The sequence below is a fragment of the Pristis pectinata genome, chromosome 5 (genome assembly GCF_009764475.1).
Source record: "Pristis pectinata isolate sPriPec2 chromosome 5, sPriPec2.1.pri, whole genome shotgun sequence".
Taxonomy (NCBI): domain Eukaryota; kingdom Metazoa; phylum Chordata; class Chondrichthyes; order Rhinopristiformes; family Pristidae; genus Pristis; species Pristis pectinata.
In genome coordinates, this window is record NC_067409.1 from 101,171,035 (window position 1) to 101,198,422 (window position 27,388).

Sequence of the window (27,388 nt, forward strand, 5' to 3'; positions counted from 1 at the left end):
TGAAAATTCAAAACATTCTGAGGTCTAGTTTATGTAAACGTGAAAGTCCAGGACATCCTGAGAAGTCCTTGTTGCTGTGATTTGATTGCACTCTGACACTGAACTCCTCATGGAGTCCACTGTCAGAGTCCAGCTTCCTGCAACTTCCCAGATCTGGCACAGGTTCAACAACTGTATTCATTTCAATGGAGAATGGTTAGCATGAAGATGGCAAGCTTCAATTCCATTTGTTTAATTAATTGAGTTAATCTATGTGTATTTAATAAATTAATTATATTTGGTGTTTTCTTATAATTATTTATGATTCCGATCATCAGAGATATTCACAATCATTCCAAGTCTTTTGATAGTTTTGACTGCAGGTGGGCCTAAGATATTTCTTGGGGTGGCACATTGTTTTTGGTGAGGAAACTCTTCACATGTAGGACTGCACTGATCATGAGCCAGTTTTAAATAACAAGTTGCCATTCCAAAAAAGAGCAGAGTGGTGACCTTGCTGCTCACCAGGGTTGTTTATCATAGATTAAACAATGTCCATGAAAAAGCCATTTTTAAATAAAAATCATGATCATTATTCTTTTGTGGAAAGAAAAGACCAGGCTGTGGACTCCAAGACAATTAGCATCATCATTCCATTATAATCTTTGGTGTATAAATCACAATGCAGGTCATGCAATAACTAAAGTGGGTGTATGTTTGAACAGTTAACATAAAAAAGAATGATGTGGTTATGTTTAATATAACCTTCAGAACAAAATCTGTAAGTACCGTTTAAAAAGTTGCGCTGGTTTTCCAGAATTTGATTGATTTCATGGATCCACATTTGGCGAATTGTAGGATTTGATGCTTGTAGAATGTAGGTTTCCACACTGCCATCTGCTGATCGCGAGGTAAGTCCAAATTTACATGGATCATTATCCACATTCTCTTCCAGGCCAAGGCAACTCACCTGGAACACAACCAATAAGCTCCCTCAGCCAGTCTAGTAAATCAAACTTCACCATGAGAAAGGTCATTCATGCAGAGGCAAGAATTTCATTTGTGTGAACTGCAAAACTGTATAACACAGATGATCAATTAATGTTGGGAAGTAAGGGCTGGGACAAAATCTGCAACATGTACTTTTGGTTGTGCCAAGAACATAAAGGAATTTTTACTCCATGATATACTTACATATATATAGTGTGTGGCAGTGAGGCTACATTTAATATTATAAAATCACCCTAACAATAGTCTTTCTAAACTAAGGACGAGAACAATATTTTAAAATGATGTAGTGCATCTGCAAACTTGATGTAGAACAATTTGCAGTCAAGAAATTGTTAGAGTGTTCTCATTATACAGACTCTTATGTTAGATTAGCACTTGCATGGAAGTTTTTGAATAACATATTCCATTAAGTTGAAATAATGGTGGACATCTGTGATGACAGCGCTCCAGCTACTATGAAGACTGAACTGTGATGAATTAAAAGTATGATAAAAGTGTGATAAAAGTCTCCACAGCCTAGAAATTGTAATCCCACCAAAATTAAAAGGATGCTGTCAGCACCAGATTTATTCAAACCCTCCAGGCTCAGATATTGCGCATGAGGTCCACCATATATATGGAAGTAGAAAGGTCCCTGAAACTTCTTGTACAAAGGAGTTTCAAAGTGACTATCACCACTGACCACCAAGATTTAGCAAACCCTGAGACTGGCACCAAACTGCTGATTGAATCTCAGTGTAGGGTGTGGAAAAAATTGTAGAGCAACTTGGGAAGAGGAACCTGCTGTGAAACAATCAAGGTTAGGGTTGGGGGGACAGTGGAGGTCATGAAGGGATTTGGTTGCCAATGAGGATCCAGAATGGAGATGCTCCATAATAGGGGATGGAGTTGCTTGGAAGCTGACCATCGGAGGAGGTATGAAGAGAACTGAGTGAGGGATCGGATAGAGAATCATGTGTTGAAGGCTGAGAAAAGTTATTGGAAGGGTTGGAGAGATGACTGGAAGAGGGAAGGGCCATGACTGAGAAAGTTTGCAGTCAGGATTGGTAGAACAAATGCGGTTGGGGTAATGATTAGGAGGGGTGGGGGGAGTGTTGGGAAAAGAATCAAGGGAGATTTTGGGAGATAAATGAGTTATTTGATGTAACAATTTGCAATAGGCCTCAGAAAGATGAGTGGAGCAGCCTGAGGATATTCAGCAGCAACGGTTTGGGGTTGGGTGGGTAGAGGGGTGGGTGCGCAGGGATACTGGTTTGCTGATTGGTAACCAGTAAAACTTAGTGTTCGATGCCTGTGCCATTCATAGACTTCATTGAATTATACAATTTTTCACAAGTCATTTGAAAACCAGAGGTTCAAGTCTCACGAGTTCCAAGTGAGAGTGCCTTTGTCATACAATTGGGATTTTTAATAAATTTTAGTGAATAGGGTACAAAATCATTTGCCATACACAACAGAATTTGTAGGTCAACAAGTTTACTAAATGGCTTTCAGAAGATGACAATCAGACCTTTGACACTGTCACTCTCAAATTAGAAGCTAAAAGGTTTATTAAAGTGGCATGAATTGATTTATCCTTTGATTTATTTCTCCCCAGGGAAAGGGGGAGCAGCTGCACTTGAGCAACTTAGATCAGGAAATGGGGAAGTCCTGGGAATGATGTGAGTTTGTACCATCTCAATCCATCACTACCAAGACCATATTTGTGGTGATAATGTTTAATATTACAGGCAAGCCTCACGTCATGGCTGTTTGGGTTAAGGAAGTTCACCCTCACGGAATTAGAAAATCACTACCCAAAAATTTGAGATGCAGAATAAAATTCGCTGTCACGGAATTTAGGTGAAAAAAAGATACTACTTCTTTTCTTCGTGAGGGTCACCCCATCGCACTGTCACCATATCCAGAGGTTTATGTCCTATTGTGCACAGTAACTCACGAATGACATTTTGGCAAATTGGCACGGGATATTGATCTACAATTGGATTGCATGATGTATCTGTGATGAATGACCTGCTGCTTGATGATACTACATTAGGTATAGCTGCGCAAACTCATGCCCATTTTCTTTGCTGAATCAAGAATCAAATGTCATTTGGAGGATAAGAAGGATGACTATGAATAAATTAAATTCTAAATTATTTGGAATAATTACTCTTGGTGTATTAGTAAAGCATGGAAGGTACCCAATACTCTACAAGGAGACTACTAGATTACCTTGATACTGTTTTTAAATAAATAGCCAGGCATGGAGAAGCCTTTTTTCTTATCTAAAGGTTCACTGAATATTGCAATTTGCTCAAACAGGAAGATTCTCCGCTCTTTACTGCGCGAAAGAAGCCCAGCATCCTGATCTGCAACAAGGAAGGTGTCCTGGAGAAGCAATCTCCCCTGGGCTATAATTTTACCCTGAAAACAGAGGGAAAGACATCATATGCTTCAGGCTATCGAAAGAAGAATTACAAAGACATTTTTAAAAAGTTTAACATCATCAATTCTCTATATAACTAAAAAAAGGATTGTGTACACAGTCCAACAGAAAATCTAGGATATCTAACTACAATGGATGGAATGTGCAATTAAAGTACAAATAGCTGTTTGACTCCATCTAACACTGAGATCACAAACCTATGAACAAATCCTACTCTTCCAACATAAACAGGAGAAACATCTTCGTATTGCAATTCTCTCCGAGATGAGATCATGGTGTTAATAAAAAACAAAGTAAGGTAAACTATTCTAAATCCCATCAGTATTCATGCTTGTACTAATAATTCATTTGTCCCATTCACAATATTGCTTCTACCACCATTTTACCATTATACACTGTTATAAATTATCTAATTTCCTGAAAATGTTTATTGATAAAATAAAAAACATTATAATGTAAAATTTCAACCTTGCTGTTCTACTTTACACGAAATGTGGAATAATCCATAATTTTAAAAAAATTAAACATGAAGTAAGTATAAACAACAAATAAAAGAATTACATCAAATCCTTGCAGCCGTCCAACATTCATCATATCGTTGCATCGCTTTGGTACAATGCACATGACTTCCACAGCTTTCTGTGTATAGAAGAAAGGAAAGAAATATCAGCTTAAAATATTCATCTTTAAATTATAAAATGTTTTACTTTCAAAAGCATCCTTCTTAATTATATTATTCCCTGCTGGTTGTAAGCATATAAAAGCCAAAATTAGACACACCATTGTGCAAGATGCTTGTAAAAGTCTATTGCATTCAGAATTTTTTCTTTCTCTTTGAGAGTGACCTCCCACATCCATATGTTTTATTCTGCCCTCCAATCTCACCCAAGTGTGAGTACAGAGACCCAGAGTAAGCTGTGCCCTGGACAGCTGTTAATTATATTTTTGAACTGATTAATACAAGGTGTTCTGACTTCAACCTTTGCTCTAGGGAAGCAACATGCCCTTAATTACCACTCTAGGGTAAGGGGCAGTTCAGTGCCAAGACAGGAGGGTATCCCCTGCACAGTAATCAGCACGAGGGGCCTGGGCCATTTTAATTGCCAGATCTCACACAAAAAAAAATACTATGCCCTCCCATGGCAGAACTAACATTTGTGTAGAAAATTGGGTTTCCAGGAATTTAAAGGAATATTCATTGGAATGTTTACTCCTGGGCAAGGGGCTTTGACAGCAAAGAGGGTGAGGCAACGCTAGGTCTTGTGAGACCCAAGGGCCAGTCAGTCAAGGGGTGGCACTCTCAATCCTCTTGGTCTATAAGTTCATACAGAAGTAATTTTTCAAAACTTACCATGGCTTCTTCTGAGCAGTCAGCTCCTCCCACCCTTGTTCAGGCTTCAGGTTTGATGTTGCGGCATTGATGCCATCAGTGGGTTGAAATTTTGAATTAAATTTGGTTTCCCGCAGCAAGTAGCAGGAGACTTGAGCCACGGCCACATTGAAAGTTGACAAAAACTATAGAGCAATTGAGCAATCCCAAGCCAATAAATGGGCTCAGCCTAATTTAAACAATCCTACACACCATTTTCTCAAGGTGAAAGGTTTTCTCAAACTTCTGAATTGTCATTAAAAATTCAGTCATATTAGTTCATGAAACATAGAAGGAATATTAACTCCTTATTGCACAAGTATTGTATTTTGCAGAAAACTAGGGAAAAAATTCCATCCTAAATTATGTACTACTTTGTAAAATGAACTGACTCTAACAATAAGTGTACCATTTATGTTTATGATTCAGCTTCAAACTGTGGGCATTTAGCCAATTATTTGAGACTTTGCTCAAAATGAACAATCAAATAAGAAAATGTATACACACCCTACATTAGGCAATTTATATTATTTGCTTATGTGTAGTGAATCAATTGGAATAGCATGTAGAGCTTAGTTTCCTTAGCCACATAGTGAATGAATGTATCGAAATATAACTAGTCAAGCTACTGAACTAGTTTGTATATCTCCCCTCAAAATGCAATTTATAACTTTAGGATTTCATGATGCAGAGAGAATATGGAGTAACCTTTGAAAATATCCCCAGTCAACCTTGACTGCAAAGATGCAAGCAATCCATGTCCAAAAGGAAGGTGAAATCATACTTTTTTCAGAAAAACTGATAATTGCAAGAGGTAGTAATGTTTACATTTTGCAAATACAAAACAGTGTACAGGATCTCATTTCAATTCACAAGCCCCACCCTCAAAACCTCTTAGACGGTCCATCAAGCCAAAGCTGTCAAAAAACTTGAATGTTCGTGATTTCTTTTAAATTAATTTGTTCACAAGATGTGGACTTTGTTAATAATGGCATCATTTATTGTCCATTCCTAAATGCCCCATATCTGAGAAGGCAGTTAAGAAACAACCACTATGGTGACTTGTGTCACATACATGTCAGACCAGTTAAGGATGGCAAATTTCTTTCCCTCAAGGACATTACTGAAGCAGATGGTCTTTAAAACAATCTAGTAGTTCCATAATAACCCTTACTGAGACAAGATTTTATTTAAAGTTCCCGATTTATTTGAATTTAAATTCCCTAGCTTCCATCAAGGACCCAGAAATCAACTGGTTGGTCCAGTAATTCAACCACTATGCTAACTGCCTCTAAGTTTCACAAACTATTAAGCAAATTATATTTTAAAACTCTTAAAAACTTAAAATAAAAACATGAGAAAACACAAAAACAATAAATACATTTAAATTAACCCAATTAAATAAAATTAATATAATTTACCTTACACTTAGCTTTCTTCTTCACAGCATTCTGTTCTGTTCATATGAATGTTTGCTGTTACTCTGCCAGGTCTTACCTGGCACAGATTCACCAACCAGAGTTGTTAGTGTGCGTACTGGTAAACCATCAGGGTTTACACTCCGCCAGTGTTGGAGTAGTGACGACCAGCTGTATGGAAGTTTGGAACTTCCATTTTTGTACATGCTTGCACAAGAGACCCTAATTCCATCTAGTCACACTATACATTTTAGGAACATATATTGGCATTGCTTCCATGACTTGGTAATTATCAATTTTATCACTGGTTTAATAAAACAATACCTCTAGCTCTGTTGTATCTACAGCAGCCTTTCTGGAGTATTTAAGGAAGTCCTGCATATAGAAAAGAAACAGGATTAGCAAACATATTTCTGATCATCCAGAAGCTTACTTTAGACTGAATATCACCAAGTAAATTTACATTTGAGGAGAAATTTTATTTTATTAACTGCTTTCCCAACAACAAAAACAGATTGCATAACTTATTATTTCCATTGTCAATTACTTAAATATATTCAGAGCTGTTTTGGACATTTTACTTAATGCAGTTAAATGTGATAGGATTTCTACAATCATATCAGTGAATTGTCAACAAAGTCTTTTAGCTAACATTATACATATGAAAAGCACAAATACTGTCAAACTGTATCAAGTCCTAGAATACTTAAAGGATAGAATGTAAAATACAATGCAACTCTGTAACAATTCTTCAATTCCATGCTTCCATGAAGTGCCTACCTTCAGCAGGAGCTGGTATTTCATGATACGCTGTACTGGTTTTATTAGCAGGTCAGTCAATTGCAGTCGATGACCAAGCCGCTGTTTTAGATCCTTAAGACATTAAAACTAACATTAATGCAATTTTCTTTTTTAAAATGTTGGTGCAATAAATCTAAAGCTATATTTTATTCATATCCTGTTCATTTCCACCTGGGTTCTATGACATTCAACACACACTGGACAATTATCTTTGGTATCTTAAATGTAACTGCAGAAGAGAGTAGAAAAATCATGAAAATACCAAGTAATGCTTGCAGCTTTTTAAAAGGATACATTCATTTTAAAATTAAATTATAATATTGAAAATTCTATATATCTGAAGAATACAGACTGAAGCTGCTGAAATGCTTCTGAGTTGCTGAGAGCATCACTGAAAGTGACTGGAAAAATATTGCTTGGACAGCATGAGGTTAAAGAAAAAGACAAGTGGAAACAAAATCAGAGATATCACCTCAAGATTATGAAAAGCGTCAATTTTGGTTCAATGTACAAGCTGTAATATTTCATAGCAGAAAGCATACAATAAAGATATTTTGCATGCGTTATACAAATACACTTCATTAAATTTAGGCTTATTTAAGTTCTGGCAATAACAAGCATCTATATTAATATTCATATCTATGATCTTTTCTCAAAACTTACAAACAATATATCCAAAATTCTCACCTCAAAATATGTGTCAATATATTCAGACACAATGTACTCAGATTTGGGTTTATTTTGACAGTAAACTATATACATATGCAGTCTTCTTTCCTTTTTGGTTGAAATAGAAAAATATATAAGTAATAATACTGTAAATGCATTGAAAAAAAAAGCAAAAATTACTCTTTCCTTAGTTTTCCTAATTTGAAGAAATATTTTCAATTGCAGAATGTGCTGTAATTAGGGTCTATATCGATTGTTTGGGGAATTGTGCTGTCTGGCATTGCTATGCAAGTATTCTTAGGGTCCAAGTCCAAAGCTCCCTGAAAGTGGCCACACAAGTAGATAAGGTGGTAAAGAAGGCGTATGGCATGCCTGCCTTCATTGGTCAGGGCACTGAGTATAAGAGTAAAGAAGTAATGTCACAGCTATATATAACTTTGCTTGGGCCACACTTGGCATATTGTGTGCAATTCTGGTTGCCCCATTACATGAAGGATGTGGAGACTTTGGAAAGGGTGTAGAAGTTTACCAGGATGCTGCTTGGATTAGAGGATACGAGCTATAAGGAGAGGTTGGACAAACTTGGGTTGTTTTCTCTGGAGTGGCGGAGGCTGAAGGGAGACCTGATAGAAGTTTATAAAATTATGAGAGGCATAGATAGGGTAGACAGTCAGAATCTTTTTCCCCAGGGTAGAAATGTCAAGTACTTTCAGATATGCATTTAAAGTGACAGGGGGAAAAGTCCAAAGGAGATGCATGGGGGCAAGTTTTTTTTTAAAAAACACAGAAAGTGGTAGGTGTCTGGAATGGGCTGCCAAGGGTAGCGGTGGAAGCAGATACAATAATGGTGTTTAAGAGGCTGTTACACACATGAATATGCAGGGAATAGAGGGATATGGATCATGTACAGGCACAAGAGATTTAGTTTAATTCAGCATCATGTTCAGCACAGACATCATGGGCCAAAAGGCCTGTTCTATTCACACATTAAGTTTGTAGTGCTGCAAATAAGTCTATGAGAAGACTTAGAGCAATGATGCTTTCTTTAGGAAAATGGTTACGTTTATTACAGGAGATGAATAGTACACTCAAAAGTTGGGCTGTTAGTAAAATGTACTTTGTCCATAAAAATGGCCTGCTTTATTACTGACAAAAGTACATATGCTGTACAAATGCAAAGAGCCGTTCTAATTTGGAATGTAATGTGAAGGCAGAAATTTCGGAACAAATTTTAATTTTTCCAGTACTGAATGGGATAAAATGAGGAGGAGGAAATACTCTTGCAAATTATCACTCACATGTTTGACAAAGAGGGAAGCTAGTTTATCGGGATCCTCAAGGCACTTCTCCAGCTCACCAAGAAAGAAGCTAAGAATAAAAAAACAGAATAAAAATAATGCAATTGGCTAGATTTTGTTGTCATCGTAACAGAGAGACTCAAGGAGCACGCCATTATTTATCCATAAATAATATAGAAATTGAAGCGAGCAGCAGATTACTGGTTAAAACATTTTCCCAAAATGCAAATAAATAACTTGTTTATTGCCACCACTGATAACTCTGTTTCTTCTGAATCTCAAATATCAGCAAAAAGAGTAGACAATAAAGCTTGGCAAATTAATAACACAGAAATATAAAAGACAATTGGATCATCCTGCTCCATTGACAATATTCTTACACCAGCAACAGCCTAACCAATTAGTCCCACTGCACATTTAATAATTTCAGCTGCATCTCTTTTTGAAGACACTGCGCAACTGACTCATTTTGAAAATAGTACAGCTGGGAAAGATCTTTCATACTCTACATCCTTATTTGAGCTTTGTTAAGTGTGAACCTGCAGCCCATTTCCTTGCTCTAGTTCGTTATCATCTTTGCCTCACAGTATTAGGCCATGTCCCCTGAATCTTTTGTAACCAACCCCAGGTCTCAGATGAGCCTTCAGTTCCATGAAGGTCTTGTCTCTTCTTCCTGAACTCTTTCTGGTTCATCAACTAGTTTGTAAAAAAGGCAATTGTAAAAACCTATGTGTCTTTCAAGGAAAAAAGTTACAATTTGATAAAAACAACCGAGTTTCAAAAGAGACTAGACTTGATATTAATACAGTCATGCTAAACAAGACTATATTAACATCAAGTTTTAAATTGCAAATGGTGAAGCTGACAGCAGATTGAATGCTAAAGGATTTAAGTTTATGGCTTTCAACCTCCTGAAAACTGATCCAGCATACTTTCCTGAATAAGAAATGTGCTTAATGTTATAAATCAGTAAAATATTAATAAACTTTAAAAACTATGCTTTTCAAATCAGCTGTAATTATGGTTCATGTCTCTTTTACAGCAAGTAATTAGGAAAGCTAACAAAATGTTTCCAAGGGGAATTGAATACATAAGTAGGGAAATCATGCTTCAGTTACAAAGGGATTTGGTGAGACTGTTTACAGTATTGGTCTTATTTGAGGAAGGTTACTAATGAATTAGAAACAGTTCAAAGAAAGCTTACTGGACTTATACTAGGAATCGGCAGGTTGCTTTTGAGGAATGAGGACAGGCTAGGCTTATATCCTTTGGAGTTCAGAAAAATTAACTAAAATGTATAAAATCCGAGCAGTCTTGACAAAGTGGATGTGGAGGGCATTTTTCCTCTTGTGGGAGAATCTAAAACCAAGGGTTCACTGTTTAAAAAGGGGTTGCCCATTTAAGACAGAGATGAGGCAAACTTTTTTTCTAAGGGTTGTGAGTCATTCAAGCTCTTTTCCTCAAAGGTCTGTGGAAGCATATTCTTTGAATCTTTTTAGGGCAGAGGTAAACAGAGGGGTGCTGATGGGAATACAGGATTGAAGCTTATATTCAGATTAGCCATGATCTTATTAAATGACAGAAGCAGATGCCAGGGGCTACACCTGTTCCAAAGTCATTTGAACAGCAACCAGCTTGTGCACAGTGAGCTCCCACAAACAGCAATATGATTGATAATAACCAGTTAATCTACTAATTGAAAGGTGATTGAGAGAGATGTAATAGTTATGATATACGGGATAACTTCTCTGCTCTTATTCAGAGTGGCGCAAGGTAAACTTTTATATCCTCTCGAGAGAGCTTGGTTTAAAGTCTCATCTGAAATTTGGCATCCCTGACGACAGTAATGCCTGGGTATTGTTTTGGTAATTTAAGGCCTCAGGAGTTAGATAGTGGCATAAAAAGGCATTTTGCTGTAATAAGGCAAATGATAACGAGAGCAAAAACTATTAAATACAATAACCCTGCACATACAACAGAGGGTGAAAAATCTACTGTTAGGCTAACTATTGTGAAAACTGAGAAGTTAAATATTTTTCATTCTAAAATATCTAAACAATTTTAAATAAAGTTTGGCTTAGGGGGTAGATGCTAATCAGCATATTAAGGTAGATAGACCAGAAATGTTTTAGATTTAACATTGTGACTTAAGATCAAGGTATCATAAAAAAGGCTTCAAATCTTTAACTCTGAAATTCACGAACAATGTTTGGTTAAAAATTAGTTATTCAGTATATATTAAAAAAATAAAATAGTAGGAGAAATCCAACACATATTGATGTGGGATATTCCATAGCACCTGGGGACGGGACTGTAGTTCTTCTAGCAGGCATCGGTTGCGATGGCATTGCAGAGCAGATACTTATAACAGTCCAAAGTATTTTGCCATTCTCAGGTTCACTGAAGTCATCGTACCCAAATTAAATATTCCCTGTCACTTGTAATGCAATGCACATTTTTGCTCATGGGACCACAAGACTTTGAACTTTCTTCATCAAAGGGTAGTGGATGTAGAGTCTATGAATATGTTTAAGCAGGGATAGATATCTGATAAGCAAGAAGGTGAAAGGTTATCACAGAGAGAAGGAATGTGGAGTTGAGGTTACAATCAGACTAGCCACGTTCTAATTAAATGGCAGGGCAGGTTTGAGGGATTGAGTGGCCTAGTTCTGCTTGTTTGTAATATAAATTTTCAGTGGAAAAAAAAACCATTGAATATCTAAATAAATGAAACCTGAGATAAAATTTTGGCTAGTGTGATGGATTTCTCATCCAGAAAGTCGTGAGGCATGGGATCCATGCAGAGTAGTGGGTGCCTGGAATGCACTGCAGGGGGTGGTTGTAAAGGCTGATACAATAGGGACATTTTAAAGGCTTTTAGATACACACATGGAAGTAAGAAAAGTGGAGGGTTTTGGAGAGAAGGGTTAGATTGATCATGGAGGAAGTATTCATATAGTTTGGCACAACATCGTGGGCCGAAGGGCCCATACTGTGCTGTACTGTTCTATGCTGTTTTAAGACTGGCATACTAATATGAAGATCATGTCAAGGAATAACATCTAATAACTTCAAGCAGAAGAGATTTAGTTTAATTTCACATTGTGTCCAGCACAGATATGGTGGACCAAAGGACCTGTTTCTGTGCTGTACTGTTCTGTGTTCTTGTCTGACATTAGAACAGATTTGAATTTAAAAAAAGCTCAAGTTACAAGGTCTAACATAAGCCTATCAATGCATGTTGATGCTGAGACAACATTCACGAACCACTGCCACTGGGTGTCCAAACAATGAAATTTTCCAACAGTAGTTGACAGGCTGAAAAAGTACCTCATGATTGCTCAATAAGCTATCTTTCACACATTGAGTAATGGCTGCAAATCTATTTAAAATAATTATACCGTAATAATGTTAAAGCTCCAATTTTGTTGTAAGAATAACTAAGTCCAACACAACTCCCATAATGCACAGTTAAAAGTAAAAGGCAGTTAATTTACTCCTATTTGCTCTACTCCTCCAGACCTTCATTACATTGTTACTTTGCTGATTGCATAAAAATAAATAAGGGCATGAAGGTGTGGTACTTATCCACTTGATACATATAAAACACTCCTTAAAAACTTAAAGGTTTCCCAATGTATGCATATATAGTTATTAAGCAGCATGATGAACATAAGTTACTTGAAATACAAAATCCAGACTGAAAATTTACTTGTGTGTGGCTTATCATTTCTTTGGAATTTAATTATTATTGCTTGGTTAAGCAATGAAATAGAAGGCTGTGCCATATTGTAGTTTTATCTGCAACATGTGCTTTAATACGGAAACTGTAAAGTAGCAAAACATTCCAAGTTAATTCCCTGAAGTAGTTATCATAAAAAATTTGATTCCAAGCCACAGGAAACATTGACTGTTGTGTTTCCAACATTACACATGCAACTTCATTTCCAAGGTACTTTACTGGTTGTAAATTGCTTTGGGATTTTGTAAAAGGAACCAATAATGTAATCTTAGTCCTAATGTAATAAATGTAAGTCCTTCTTGGGATTGGTGACCAAACATTTGGTCAAAGAAATTAGTTTAAAAGAGAGAAGAGTAATGGAAAAGAGGGTTTCAGGAAGAGAATTCCAAGTCACAAAGCCTAGCTGATTGATGGCATGGCTGTCATTTGGCTTTAAAATAACTGTATCTGCAAAATGTCAGAGGCCAAAGCTATTCCTACATATGAAAGTTGAAAAAAAACAAGCATTTGTCAGCCAGAAAGGTGGAACTAAATTGAAAAGACAGAATCCTATGATGAACACAAGAGAGGGTGTGGTGATGTAGCTCATGAAGTCCTCACCAGCTCTTTGCAGACAATCCCAGCAGTCCTATGTACCTTCAGTTTCCCTGTAACCCTGCAAATTATATTTTTTCTGAAGTGTTTAGTTCCAGAAGTTGCCTTTACTGTTTCCCACAATTAACTTGCTTTTTATTCTCTTTTAATCACAACTAATCTCCTTTTGTCAAAGAAGTGCTTTATGACAAAATGATTGAGAAAAGGCTATTCTGATTGCAGAATCAAAAGTGAGAGTTTGTCAATTTAGAGTAATCGCAAAGAGTGAGAAGAGATTTGATAAGAAATTTCTTTACACAGAATTAAACGATTCACCACAGAGATTTAAGGAAGAAAATGTTGAAAATAATTTGAAGCAGAGGAAGGTGCAGAGATATAGGGAGAGACTGGAATGATAAGATTAGGATTATATTTCTCCAGCAAAACACTGATAAAGACATGATCATGTGAAAGGCCTCCTTTAGGGCTATATACTATTATTTTTGGGCAACCTTCCTACATCTCATGGCAAACATGATAAAGTTTATATTTTAGGATTGAAGTGAGTCCTTGTTAAGGGCATCCACTGTGAGCCTCAGTGCCAGAAAATATGGTTGAGTGGTTTGAGTTGTGATGTTTTGCTGCTATCAGCTGCCTTGACACTGAGTTGTCCAATTAAATGAGTTCTCACACTTCTCTGCAGATACCCTAATATTGTCCTCCAATTGGCTTGCCAACAATAATACCGGAGAGGAAATCAGCCAGATCTGTTTCCTTTCTGGATCCCAATTTGTCTTCATTTAAATGCCTCCAACAGTGTGAAAAGTTCCATGCTTTAGAAAGCAGGATGCTAAGCCACACATGAAATGATGCAAAAGTTTTCAAAACCTTCCAATATACCTTGACTCGGCTGCAAATCAGATTTGCCATTGCTGGAGAAGAATCATTGAACATTGAAAGTAAAAAACAAAACCAAATATCTCTGTCCATAGAAGCTGCTAATATTAGATCTGAATAGGAATACAAACTGGCTGGTTTGACCTGGCCAGGAAATGATGCAAATTACATACAGGTGCAAATACAGCACTTTTCCCCAAAAGTTTAACAGCACCCTCTTTTTTAAGCTCAAGGAAAGGCAAATGAATAACTTTACATACTCTCTGTGCCAGTCGTAGATCTGATGTATGTTACCAAATACAATTTTGTCTTTTCCCTTCATGTCATCCGGGACCCCATCTTCTTTCATCACTGTTATGTAACCCTGAAGAGAGAAACACGTATTTTCTATTAAGTTTAAACCTTTCAAATTATAAATGTGCAGATTTACTTGCCACGATATGCAGCAGCAGGTATAACCATGATTGCATCTGTGACGCTTGCTCTCAATCATTTGCAAAGCGATGAATGGTGTCATTAACAGTGCTTTAAGTGACACTTACCCTTTAATAACCTGATCACCAAAGTCCAGTTTGGGCTTTGCTAACGCCACTGAGCTCCTGTCCTTATGATACCCACAGTACATACCTACATCAAAGTGCTAAATTCCAGAGGTTAGTGGGAATGACTTACCCTGACATCGAGCCAGCATTTGACCTAGATTGGCCTCAAGGATCCCCAGTAAAAGTTAAGACAATGGACATCATGGAAAAATACTCCAATGGTTGCAACTGTACATTGCACGTCGTGGTTCATGGAGATCAACCATCCCAGCTCCAGAACACTGCTGCAGATGTTCTTCAGGGCAGAGTCTTAGGACTAAACATTTGCAGTTGCTTCAATTACCTTTCTTCTACCATAAAGCCAGCAGAAGGATGTTCATGATTATTGCCAAATATGTAATTCTATTTGCCATTCCTCAGCAAATGAATCAAGTCCATACCTGCAAGTGGCAAGGGCTACTCACAGTTTTAAAGTAGCATGTAATATCCGCTCCATAAAATGACAGTAAGGAATGCAAATGCAATGTTAGCATTCATTTCGAGAAGACTTGAATATATAAGCAAGGACGTAATGCTGAGGTTTTATAAGGCATTGGTCAGACCACATTTGGCGTATTCTGAGCAGTTTTGGGCTCCATATCTAGGGTCCAGAGGTGATTTACAAGAATGATCCTGAGAATGAAAGGTTTAATGTATGAAGAGCATTTGATGGCTCTGGGCCTGTACTCACTGGAGTTTAGAAGGATGACGGGGGATCTCATTGAAACCTACCAAATATTGAAAGACCTGGATAGAGTGGACGTGGAGAGGATGTTTCCAGCAGTGGGGGAGTCTAGGACCAGGGGCACAGCCTCAGAATAGAAGGACGTCCCTTTCAAACAGAGACGAGGAGGAATTTCTTTATTTCTTTAGCCAGAGGGTGGTGAATCTGTGGAATTCATTGACACAAACAGCTGTGGAGGACAAGTCATTGAGTATATTTAAAGCAGAGGTTCTTGATTAGTAAGGGTGTCAAAGGCTATGGGGAGAAGGCAAGAGAATGGGACTGAGAGGGAAAAATAAATCAGCCATGATTGAATGGCGGAGCAGACTTGATGGGCCAAATGGCCTATTGTCTGCTCCTATGTCTTACGGTCTTATATACATATCCAACAAGAGAGTCTAATCACCTACCTTTAATAGCCAGTGGCATCACTGTCATCAAGTCCCCCACCATCAATATTTGCGAGTTTCCACTGATCAGAAGCTCAACTGGACTAGTCCAATAAATATATGGCTATAGGAGCAGGTTAGTGACTAGGTATCTGCAGTTCTCCACAGGGATTGGTGCTGGGACCCTTGTTGTTTGTTATATATATTAATGACTTAGATGCCAATGTAGTAGATATGATCAGTAATATTACAGATGACCCAAAAATTGGCGATGGGTGAGGAGGGTTGTTTCCCCCTTCAGAATATTTGATATTGATCATCTGGGAGGTTGGGCAGGGCAATGGCAGATGGAATTTAATTGTGATAAGTGTGAAGTGATGGTATTGAAGATCCCTGAAAGTGGCAGCACAGGTAGATAGGGTAGTGAAGAACATATGCAGGATGCTTGCCTTCATTAGCTGGTGCATAAAATACAAGTACAGCATTGTTCTGGTAAAAATTTATAGAATATTGATTAAGCCACAGCAAGAATGCTGCGGTTAGTATTGGCCTCCACACTATGGAAAGGATATAATTGCACTTCAGAGGGTGTAGTGGAGAGCCACCAAGATACTGCCTGCGATGGAATGTTTCAGTTATGAGGAGAGAATGGATCGGCTGGGCTTGTTTTCTTTGGAGCAGAGGAGGCTTAAGTGGGGACCTACTAGAAATTATGAGACGCATAGATAGGGTAGATAGTAAAAAACCTTTGCCCATGGCAGAAGCATCTGAGACCAGTGGGCATAAGTTTAAGATGAGAGAGTAAGAGGTTTAGAGGAGATCTATGGAGGTATTTTTTCACCCAGAGGGTGAATGCAATCAGAAACCAACTACTTGTGTGGGTGGTGGAGGCACCTATTCTCATAACACTTAAGAAGCCTCTGGACAAGCACCTGAATCTCCAAAGCATAGTAGGATATGGATTGAGTGCTAGTAAATGGGATTAGTATATAGGCATTTGATGGTCAGCATGGACAGGGTGGGCCAAAAGGCCTGCTTCTGTGCTTCGTGACTTTATTTCTCCATGACAAGCGACTCACTTCTCAACTCCCCAAAGCCTTTCCACCATCGACAAGACACAAGCTAGGAATGTGATGGAATATGCTCCACTTACCTGGGTGAATGCAACTCCAACAACGTTTAAGAAGCTCAACACCATTCAAGAGAGAGCATCCTGCTTGATTGGTACCACATCCACCGACCTAAACATTCATCCCTCCCACCATGGTGTGATTTGGCTGCAGTATGTGTCATCTATAAAATGCACTGCAGTTATTTGCCCAGGCTACTCCAACAGCACCTCCCTTCCTGATGATCTCAACCCCCCAAGAAAGAGGAGGGCAGCACGCACATGGGAACACCACCATCTGCTGGTTTAACTCCAGACTGCACACTATCCTGACTTGGAAACATATGGAGAAACAAGAGGCTACAGATGCTGGAATCTGGAGCAACAATCTGCTGGATGAACTCGGTGGGCTGAGCATCATCTGTGGTGGGGAAAGGAATTGTTGATGTTTCGAGTCAAGACCCTGTGTCAGGATTAAATTCAGGGTCTTGATCTGAAACGTCGACAAATCCTGTCCCACCACAGATGCCGCTCAACCCGCTGAGTTCCTCCAGCAGACCACTTGTTGCTTGGAAATGTATTACTGCACCTTCATTGTTGCTGAGTTATATCCTGGAACTCTTCAGCCAGTAGCATCTTAGAGGAGTGCAGTGGTTCAAGAAGATGGCTTGTCACCACCTCCTCAAGGGCAATTAATGCTGCTCCCTGCTAAAGGTACCCAGATGCCAGAAAAATCAATAACAACAGCTCCAACCGATGATATATTGTTGCTGTCACAGTCGCGGTGATAATACATTTACATCATGGCTTTTACAGTGAAGTGAAACAAACATATGCTGCCTTTGAAGTGAATGAACAAAAGCTGCAACATGTTTTCCATTGGTTGAAATGGACCATCTGGTCTTACTACCAAAAATAAGCATTCAAATTTTAGTATGAAGAAAGCAACATGATTGAACCAAATGTAGTTATGGCACAGCATTTACAAAGCAAAGCCTCTGGGATGCAATTTCCTTTTCAATATTTTCAGGATTAAATGGCATGTATCCTGCTATATGTTTGTCACCATGAAAGTTCAAAGTCCTAATATACTGATGGCATCTCCTGCTTTCAAAATATGGTTGCTTGAATTCTTTAACCACATTGAGTAAATGCATAATACTGGAAATTTAGGATGAATTACATGCAAACTCACCTCTACCACGCATCCCAGGTCCCTCACATAATCACGCTCAGTTTCAACCAACTCCTGTAAGACATAGCTGCAAGAAAAAAAACAAAATTATCAGATGATATGATTAAAGAAAGGTTAGTATTTAAGAATAGCATCTCACATCAACTATGCAAATTTGTCTGAGGTCCATAACATACATCCTGTGAGCCAGATCTGGCCCATGGGACAGGCAGCCAGCATTGAGCAATGAGGTGCTCGTGATCACCGCTCTGCAACCTACCTCTCACTGAGCTGCAATTCACTCCCTTAGTCAGGTCCTAATCAGCAACGAAAATAGCAAGCACCACTGTCAAAATTACTTTGACAATTTAAGCCTCGTCCCCCAGCTTATCATTCATCCAAAATATACAGGCATTCATAAGCAATTAAAAAACTATTAAAATGTAATCATGTTATTAAGCATTTAAAAATAATTAGAAATACAAAATATTAAAAAAAACACTTAAAACAAGTAAATACATTTGAGTTAACTTAAATAATTTATAAACTTGTAAATTACTGAAACTTAACCCCAAGTCATTTGTCTCATTGAACTGAATGGAATATCTGAACCTGCACCAGATCTAACCGGGATCAGATTGAGTGGGCAGATTTCACAGTATAATTGAGAGGAAACTGTAAGAAGTTGGTGCTCCACTGCTGGAGTCCATAAATAGTCTAATGTTAGGAGGCAGTCATGATAATAGCCATGAGGAAACTTGGGATTTTGCATTCAAACGAGTTGTCCTTAAAAGTCGATAGTGATACGGCCATCCCTGTAAAAATGCTGTTCACTGCTGATCTCATACAAATAAACAGATAGTCAGAACTACATAAATTTAATGAGACTTTACATTATGATATGTGTAGATTGCAATCACATGTCTTATGGAGGTTGTGCCATTAAGATAAATTGAAAGCAATTTAAGGAATAATTCTGGTCTGTGATAAATATTTCCAAATATAGCCCATATTGCAAATCGTAGTTTGCCCAGTAAATATATATGATTCAACCTACAGTTAAATATACCAAGAAATGACAAATCCTGTCTAAATAAAATATGGTTTGAAGAAAATTTCACTGAAAACACATTTGCTAATTCAAAGTAAATGAAAAATACTTTGCTGTTAATGGATAAATGACTTACTGGCGCCTCTTCAAGGAACTAGATTTCCTTTCTTCCATTTCATCAATAGGAGAGGAGGAGGAAGTACACAGCAATGAGTTATCGGATGGGTTGAAAGATGGACTGCTGCTATCTGCCTGATCAACAGAGAGGGATGTTGGACGATCCTCCAGTGCCTGTATGTTTTAATTGGATGCGGAAGAAAGAATTATACATTTTTAGTAATTGTAATATATATAAAAAAACTTCATTCCAAAAATCCGTTAGGTTGTTGTCACTTTATTTACATTACATTTCTAACACTTAACTGTTTTGAACGTGGATAATCTGAACAAAGCATTTCCCTATTGCTCTTGTTTAATTGCCCCGAGAAGGTAGTGGTAGGCTTTCTTAAATGTGTGATGAAGGCTGTGCGGTGGTATTAATATGAAGGGAATTCTAGCATTTCAATCCAGCAACTATGAATTATTGGACAGTGGACCAAATTAGTCATATCGTTCTGGCTGCTTTTTCAATATATGCCTGAATTTGAATCCAACTCTGACCAACCAAAGTCACGTCAGTCATCTCTAATGGGCAAAGGAGCCAAGTACTCTAATTCTTGTTGTCTGGAGGAAACTGCTAAACTAGACAATCACACTTGAAGTACTCATAAGAATAATTTGCATGGGAAATACATAACTTATGGCTGGGGTGAAAGCATATTATTGGAATGCTGCAGTGTGGTAAATTACGTGTGTCTGGCTATGCTCAATCAGGCACTGCGCTGAATGCTGCATTGGGTGCTAATCACTGAATGGTCAGCTTCACTAAAAATATAAATAAACGTACTTTTTGGGCATTTTTACATAAATAAATAAGATGTATGTTGTAGAACTAAGCCTTCATAGGCAAAAATATCAAGGAGAAGCTGAATTAATCTGTGGCAATTCCCTCTTACCATTTTACTTTTCACAAGTTCTTCAATAGCACTAACAAGCTCTGCTGCACTGGGTGTCTCTGAACTTGTGGGGCGTACAGATAAACGCGATGATGTCTGAGAAGGAAGATAAAGAGAAAGTTCATTGAAGGAATAATGTCTCTTTTGGGACACCTGTTTTGATAAGCTGAAGTAAAAGAAACATTACCAAAATACTATAATTAATCATCAATAAAGGACATCCAGGCATTTCTACAAAACAATTGTTGAGTTTTACTTTTTTTTTAAAGGGGACAAGGCTCACCATTTCTGAGGCATCCTCAAAGTACATTCGGATGTATGGATTTGTTTCCAGACCAGGACTGCAGGAATTTAGGAGATCTCTGGCCTCAAAAGCAATCTGACGTCAACTTATGTCTAGTTGTACAAAATTGCATGCAGCTGGCAGAATATTGTGGGAACCGACAGTAAGGATTTCTGGGTAGGGACACTTAGCCAATCAGAGTAAAGTATCAGTACATGGTTTTTGTGTGTTTCATGTACCATTAGATGTACGACAGACTTAATTTCCACAAGGTGACTTATAATAAAAAAGATACTTGTGAAACAGGAGGTTTGTTAAGCACAATAAGCAGCTTTCAACATTAATTCTTTTTTTAATTTAAAAAAAAGATTGATATGGTTAAGTTGAACCTTGCAAACAGCAAGCTTCACACAAAATTTAGCCGAAGTGGTTTAGGAACAACAAAAACAATTCAACAGAAAGGCCAAGACAGAGGAAGCGTAATGATTTAAATGGAAAGATAAGGGAACTGAGAAAATACAGAGACAGAACATAAATCAACATAATGCTGTGAGAAGAGTACATTTAAAAAAGAGAAAACAAACCAATTAGTTACAGTATATAAGTTATTTTTTTCACATAATGACAGACTTCAAGCGATACGTTACCACGAATTGAATATTCTTCAATAACTACAAACTTCAGTGAAGCTCTAAGCAAATAGTTAAATAATTAAGTAATAGAGAAAGTCAAAACTGCTGGTTTAAATTTCAATTTTACACACAATGAAAATAATATCATCTTTCATTGCACAGAAACAGTCTCAAGGTGAATGTTCACTACTTAAGTTGACAATTATATTTCTGATGGGAAATTTCTTCTGATGTAGTCAGAGTTCTGCTATGTACTTGCCTAGATGAAAAAAATAAATTCAAAAGTATTTTTCCATTTGTTTTGCTTCTGTTGTTAACGATCAGTATATCAAAGGTTTAATTTACTTCACTTTAAAGTTTGTGAAGAATAAGAAAATCTTTAAAATCAAATAGTTAAATTAGAATCTTTGATTTTTGAACGAACTGTCTGACAGGTTTACCTCAGAAATGTTACAATTAGCCTTTTGTTGGTTAATTTGGAGGACGCGATGCCTTACCTTGTCATCCTGTGAATCAGGCTGGAGAAGACTGTGTTGCTGAATTGCCATGGGAGGGGGAAGAGGCACAGCATCTGCCCCCTCCTCACCTTCTTCTTCCCCACAGCTCTGCATTCCTGAAGATGATGATTTTGACAGTGTGCCACTGCTGAGTCCTTCATTCCGTCCCCTCTGTGAAAAAAATAAAGTCAATACCAATAAAACACTGGTTCATCGAGGCAAACCAAGCTATTGTGATCATTAATGAAAGCAGGAAAGGATTCATCCTTGAATTGGTCATGGTAAGTGTGCAATACAACAGCAGTAATGTGTTGTATTCCATTTCTGAAATTCAGTTCCATTGACCAATAGGACTTCATTTCAAAAGCAAAGCACAACATGTAGAGTGCATGCCCAAAATGATCTTCCAACAATTAAAGCTGCAAGTGCCTACATAGGTTCTCAGTTGTGTAAGCACCGGCATGTTCCAATTTTATTGGAGAAAATTGGAATCCTTTGTTTCTTTTATTAGTTCTTGCTTTAGAGTCATGAAACATCTACACCATTGCTGGATTCTGCTACATTTTAAAACTGATCATCTCTGGCTTACCTTTTTATTTTCTGAAAAGAATCTAGACCTTTTTAGCTATCTTTTACCTCTTCCATCTCTAAATTTAATGGTTTGTTTCAAACATACTGAATGCATCTTAAAACTGAGGCATGTAACAATTTCTTTTCACAGAGGGTGGTGAATCTTTTTGAAAGATCAGGGAATTGGGGGCTATGCGGAACTGTGCAGATGAGGAATTGAGAGAAGTAAACATCAGGAATAGTGCAGACTGCTTAAAAAGTAAGTTATGTTGAAACTGTAAATGAAAATGAAATGGCAAATATGTGGAATGATTAGTTAGGATCTGTTTACATGGTAGAGGAAAAGAATAAATCCATGGTTACTTTGGGAAAGTTAATACCAAATTGTAAGGGACTTAAACATGTACAAAATATCAGCAATGAAAAAAAAGTGATGGGACTAATGAGCATGAAATCCTCAGGACCAGATGGTTTACACATTGATTTTAGAAGTAGTTAAAAACATTGCTGATACACTAACGAATTACAAGTTATTTTAATTCATGAAAAAGTGTGCACATCTTTCTGCTATATAAGAACAGATATATGGAACTCATGAAATTACAGACCAACACCTACCATTGGGAAATTACTGGAGGCAGTATCCATGAATCCAACACGAACTTGTAAAGTGTACATCAACTTAGTTATTTTCTAGCTGACTTTTTTTAAAAAGCTTTTTAAAGTAGTAATTAGAGATTTTTTTATGGACATTATTTATAGAAAGCATTTCATAAAATACCTCATAAAAGACTGTTGGCTGACACTGAAGTTGATGAGACTGAAGACAACTGATCGACTTCACTAGGAAACTGTCTGAGTGGCATGAGACAGAGAGAAATGATAATGGTCTGCTACTCAATTTGTCAGGATGTGACATTTAAGGTCCTGCAAAGAATCATTTGGGGCACAACCATTCCCTGTGGTTATAAATGCCTTGGGTGTTGGGATTGACAGCACAATCCAAAATGGGCTGCATGGTAAACAATGGGGATAGAAGCATTAAATCATGAAGAGATATTAAAAAGTAACATCGCCAGAAAAGGGAATAAGACTTGTATCTGGGAGCATTTTAGAATCCAGCAAATGATGATCAAGAGGAAAATAGAGTACAAGAGTAAACTAGCAAGAAACAAAAACAGACGAGGAGCTTCTCTAGAAATGCAAAAGGAAAAGAACAGCAAGGGTAAATGTAGATCCCTTACAGACAGTGACTGGAGAATTTATAATGGGACATAACGAAATGGCAGAGGAATTAAACAAATACTTTGTGTCTCTCTTCATGGAAGAAGCCACAGAAAACTTCCCAGAAATACTGGAGAACCAAGGGTCCAGTGCAAATGAGGAAAGAAAAGAAATCAGTATTAGTAAAAACAAAACTATTAGAGAAATTTGATAAATCTCAAGGAGCTGATGATCTACATCCTAAAGTTTTGAGTGAAGTGGCAATAGGGATGGTGGATGCTCTGATTATCATCTTCTGAAATTCTATAGATTCTGGAATGGTTCCTGCAGATTGTTGAGTAGCATATTATTTTAAAAAAAAAGGGGAGACATTGAAAACAGGGAACTTCTGACCTGCTAGTTTAACATTGGTAGTCAAGAAAATGTTGGAAACTAGGATGTAGGATTTGATATCAAGACATTTAAAAATAATATGACTGAACAAGATCAAAATGGATTTGTAAAAGAGAAATCATGTTTAACCAAACTATTGGAGTTTTTTGGTAGAGCAGATGAGGGAGTGCATTTGGATTTTCAGGAGGGTTTTGATAAGACTTCACACAGGAACAAGGTTACTGCACACAGAATTGGGGGTTATACAGTGTGGATTGGGAATTGGATAATAGAAAACAGAGAGTAGGAATAAACAGATCCTCAAGTTGGTGAGCTGTGAATAGTGGGGTACTGCAGGGAGCAGTGTTTGGGTCCCAATTATTCACAATCAACAATTTGGTTGACAGGACCAAGTGTGATAAATAAGGATATAAACAGCCTAAACGAGTCGGTAACAACATGGTCGTTGCAGTACAATGTGGAAAAATGTGCGGCTATCCACTAGTAGGAAAAAAAAGATATGCTGAGTAGTTTTTTTTTAAAAATAGTGAGTGATAACGGAAATGTTGAGAAAATGTTGATTGTCAATGGGACCTACAGGTGTAGTAGGCAATTAAAGCATATGGGTATGTTGGTCGTTATTGCTAAAGGATTTGAGTACAAGAGTAAAGATTTCTTACTATAATTAAATAGGGCTTTGGTGAGGCCACATCTGGAGTACCAGGTACAATCTCGACCCCCTTAGCCAAAAAAGATAAACTTGCTGCAGAGGGAAAGCAGCAAAGATTCACCAGCCTGAATTCAGGCTGGGCCTCTATTTTGAAGAATGTTTACAAGAATGAGAGGTGACCTCACTGAAATGTACAACATTTTTAAGAGAATTCAACAAGGTTATCTACAGGCAGTGTGTTTCTTCTGGCTGAGCAGTCTCGTACTAGGGGGTCACACTCTCAAAATAAGGGATAGACCATTTAGGACTGAAATGAGGACAAAGATGTACGGGTAGGTTAATTTGGGTTTAAAATGGGCGGTGCGGACTCGTTGGGCCGGAAGGGCCTGTTACCATGCTGTAAATAAAATTTTTAAAAAAATTTCTCTTCACTCAAAAGGCGGTGAATCTCTCTACCCCAGGGGCTGTGAAGACTTGGACAATGATTGTGCTCAAAACAGTGACCAATAGATTGCTGGATATTAAAGGAACCAAGGAATACGGGGATAGAGCAGGAAAATTAGACTGAGATAGGCAGCCAGTTATGATCCTAGCAGGGCAGGTTTGAGGGGGCCAAATGACATACTCCAAATTTTTGTTTTTTTATATAGACTGTGAATGTGACAAATGGATTTTGATATATTCAAGTATGAGGTCATTCACTTTGTACCCAACGTCAGAACTTTCTAAATGGTCAATAAACAAAAGGAGTGAATGGTCCAAAAAGGTCCCGATACACAGATTTTAAAATATCAGCATATGTACAGAAAACAATCAAACTAGATAATGAATGCTTGCTTATATTTAATTAACTGAAAATATTACGGGAAGTGAGGAAAAGGATAAATTGATTTCACTCACATATTAGCTGTGATCTGATGTAATAAGAGTTAAGGGACTATATAGCCTATTTCTTTTCCTATGTCACTAAGTGAAACACAAGGGTAAAATGTCTTATCAGCTTTGGAAGGAAGAGTCCAATAACTTTTTGGGATTCTGGGTACTTGTTTTTGCTCTTAAACTCCAAACAATGAGCAATTGTTTGAAATTCAGTCACTCACCTCATCCACAGTCTCTTCCTGGGGTGTAGCTGCATTCTCATCGGAGTCCTTTTGAGTTCCAGTATCTGCACTTTTTCGGACATCCCTGCTCTTTTTGTGTTTGTGAGCCAGTTTCTTAACATGGCCATCTGCTTTTCCACTGCTGAGACGCCTTACAGGGCTGGTGAGCCACTTCCTCAGAGTATTACCTGGGCGTTTTGGTCCTGGTGAACTTTGTGTTGTACTTACAGAGTGAGGCTGAAGTGAGGTCACTGAGGCAGGAGGACTTGCATCATTACTGGACACTGACAGTGAATCTGTGGAAGAAAAGCATAAATGGTAAAGCTCCACAGGACGCAGGAGTATTTTCTACAGGAAACAACAAGCTTACATTCAGCACTTCTCTATGACAGAGTAGATTATGTTGGATAGTAGAATAAAGCAATGGGGTTTTATAGGGGATAAACTGGAATTCAATGGTCTATTTGGATCTGTGCTTTTTTGTACTATGTGGCATACTTTGTGAATAAATGGTTTAAACCAAAATAATTATTTGCATATTCATGAAAGTATACATTATTGCACATCTCTATTCAAGTTGCTATTGACTGGGAATCTTAGAGTTTATCATTATAGTGGCATGCATAGCATTCACATCTACTAATTTCATCAGAGACTGTACACTTTACATTCAAAATCATATAGGACAAGTGGTGGTCCATTGTGCTTTTGCACCGACAGTATTGGTGGTATTTCTCTAGTACTGGGAGCTATTGCAACTTTATGGGCACTCATGGCTGTCCTACTAAGCTCTTTGGTGCTGTGGAATAATGATGGATGGTGTCATTTAGATTAATTGCACATATTTTTTCTCAAACAATCTGATGCAGATTTATTTGTCAACTCAGTCAGGCACTCTGAACAATGGACAACAAAGAAAGATTTCATACCCTGCCTTAAAAGTTTAAAATATAATTTTTTAAATTCAATAATTGCAGACAGTTCTTCAATATTTGTTCAGACTGTATATAACTTTGAATACACATTGCTGCTGGATTGCTACCATCCAATGATTTTCCTGAGCAGTTTGTCACTACATATAAGATTGTGATCAAATTTATTTTTAAAAAGTTTGTGCACTAATTATTCAATCCATTTGTCTTTCCCAATAGGATGACTGAAATATTTGAAGAATAAAACTAGCCAAAACGATCCATTGGCTGAGGGGCAGGATAGAATAAACTGAATTACACAGCTGGAACGGAAGTTTTGTTTCCTTACTCATTACAAAGATAAAAGCAGTAAAGTAAATCTCACAGAAAACTAATCAACATCTGAATATGGGAAAGGTTAAAATGCTAATCATTCCTTTCTCCGTCAGACATTTACTAACTTGCACATATATGCAGTTCTGTTTTCATTTGATTTTTCAAGACTGATTTTACTTTTATTCCAATTGGGGGAGTTCATTCATTATCCTATCGTAAATTCAGATATCTGGATAGTTCTCATCTTTCATTCCACACAGAAAATGAATGCACTCAGTATATAGCTGCAGGAGGCGCACATTTCATTTGCTGGATAACTCTGACACCACTGCATTTTTTTTTTACAAAATCTTTCTCGTTTGAAACTAATCCTGAAAATCACCATGTCCAAATAGCTGCTTAGAACCCAAACGTAACCAGTTAAATATGATACTTTATTTAGAAGTTTCTTAACTGCTTACTTGAAATGTTTCCTCACATTGCCAATATTCAAAACTAAGTTATTTATAAGCAGTTACACAGC

At 37.4% G+C, this 27,388-nt stretch overlaps 1 protein-coding gene across 5 annotated transcripts in view; it reads right to left on the reverse strand.

Annotated features, from left to right (window-relative positions):
- Positions 1-27,388, reverse strand: part of trioa (trio Rho guanine nucleotide exchange factor a) — a 200,587-nt gene that overhangs the window by 39,574 nt on the left and 133,625 nt on the right. For all 5 annotated transcript variants that reach the window (XR_007956336.1, XM_052015752.1, XM_052015751.1 and 2 more), the window contains 13 exons: positions 25,619-25,914; positions 21,683-21,853; positions 20,271-20,366; positions 19,352-19,506; positions 18,186-18,252; positions 14,449-14,552; positions 8,977-9,046; positions 7,697-7,786; positions 6,989-7,081; positions 6,533-6,583; positions 3,983-4,060; positions 3,208-3,399; positions 769-949 (listed from right to left, as the gene is read on the reverse strand). Coding sequence is in view for 4 of the 5 variants with exons in the window: in XM_052015752.1 (XP_051871712.1) it covers positions 769-949; positions 3,208-3,399; positions 3,983-4,060; positions 6,533-6,583; positions 6,989-7,081; positions 7,697-7,786; positions 8,977-9,046; positions 14,449-14,552; positions 18,186-18,252; positions 19,352-19,506; positions 20,271-20,366; positions 21,683-21,853; positions 25,619-25,914 (1,644 nt within the window). In the remaining variant the exon portion in view is untranslated. The remainder of the gene's footprint in view (positions 1-768; positions 950-3,207; positions 3,400-3,982; positions 4,061-6,532; positions 6,584-6,988; positions 7,082-7,696; positions 7,787-8,976; positions 9,047-14,448; positions 14,553-18,185; positions 18,253-19,351; positions 19,507-20,270; positions 20,367-21,682; positions 21,854-25,618; positions 25,915-27,388) is intronic.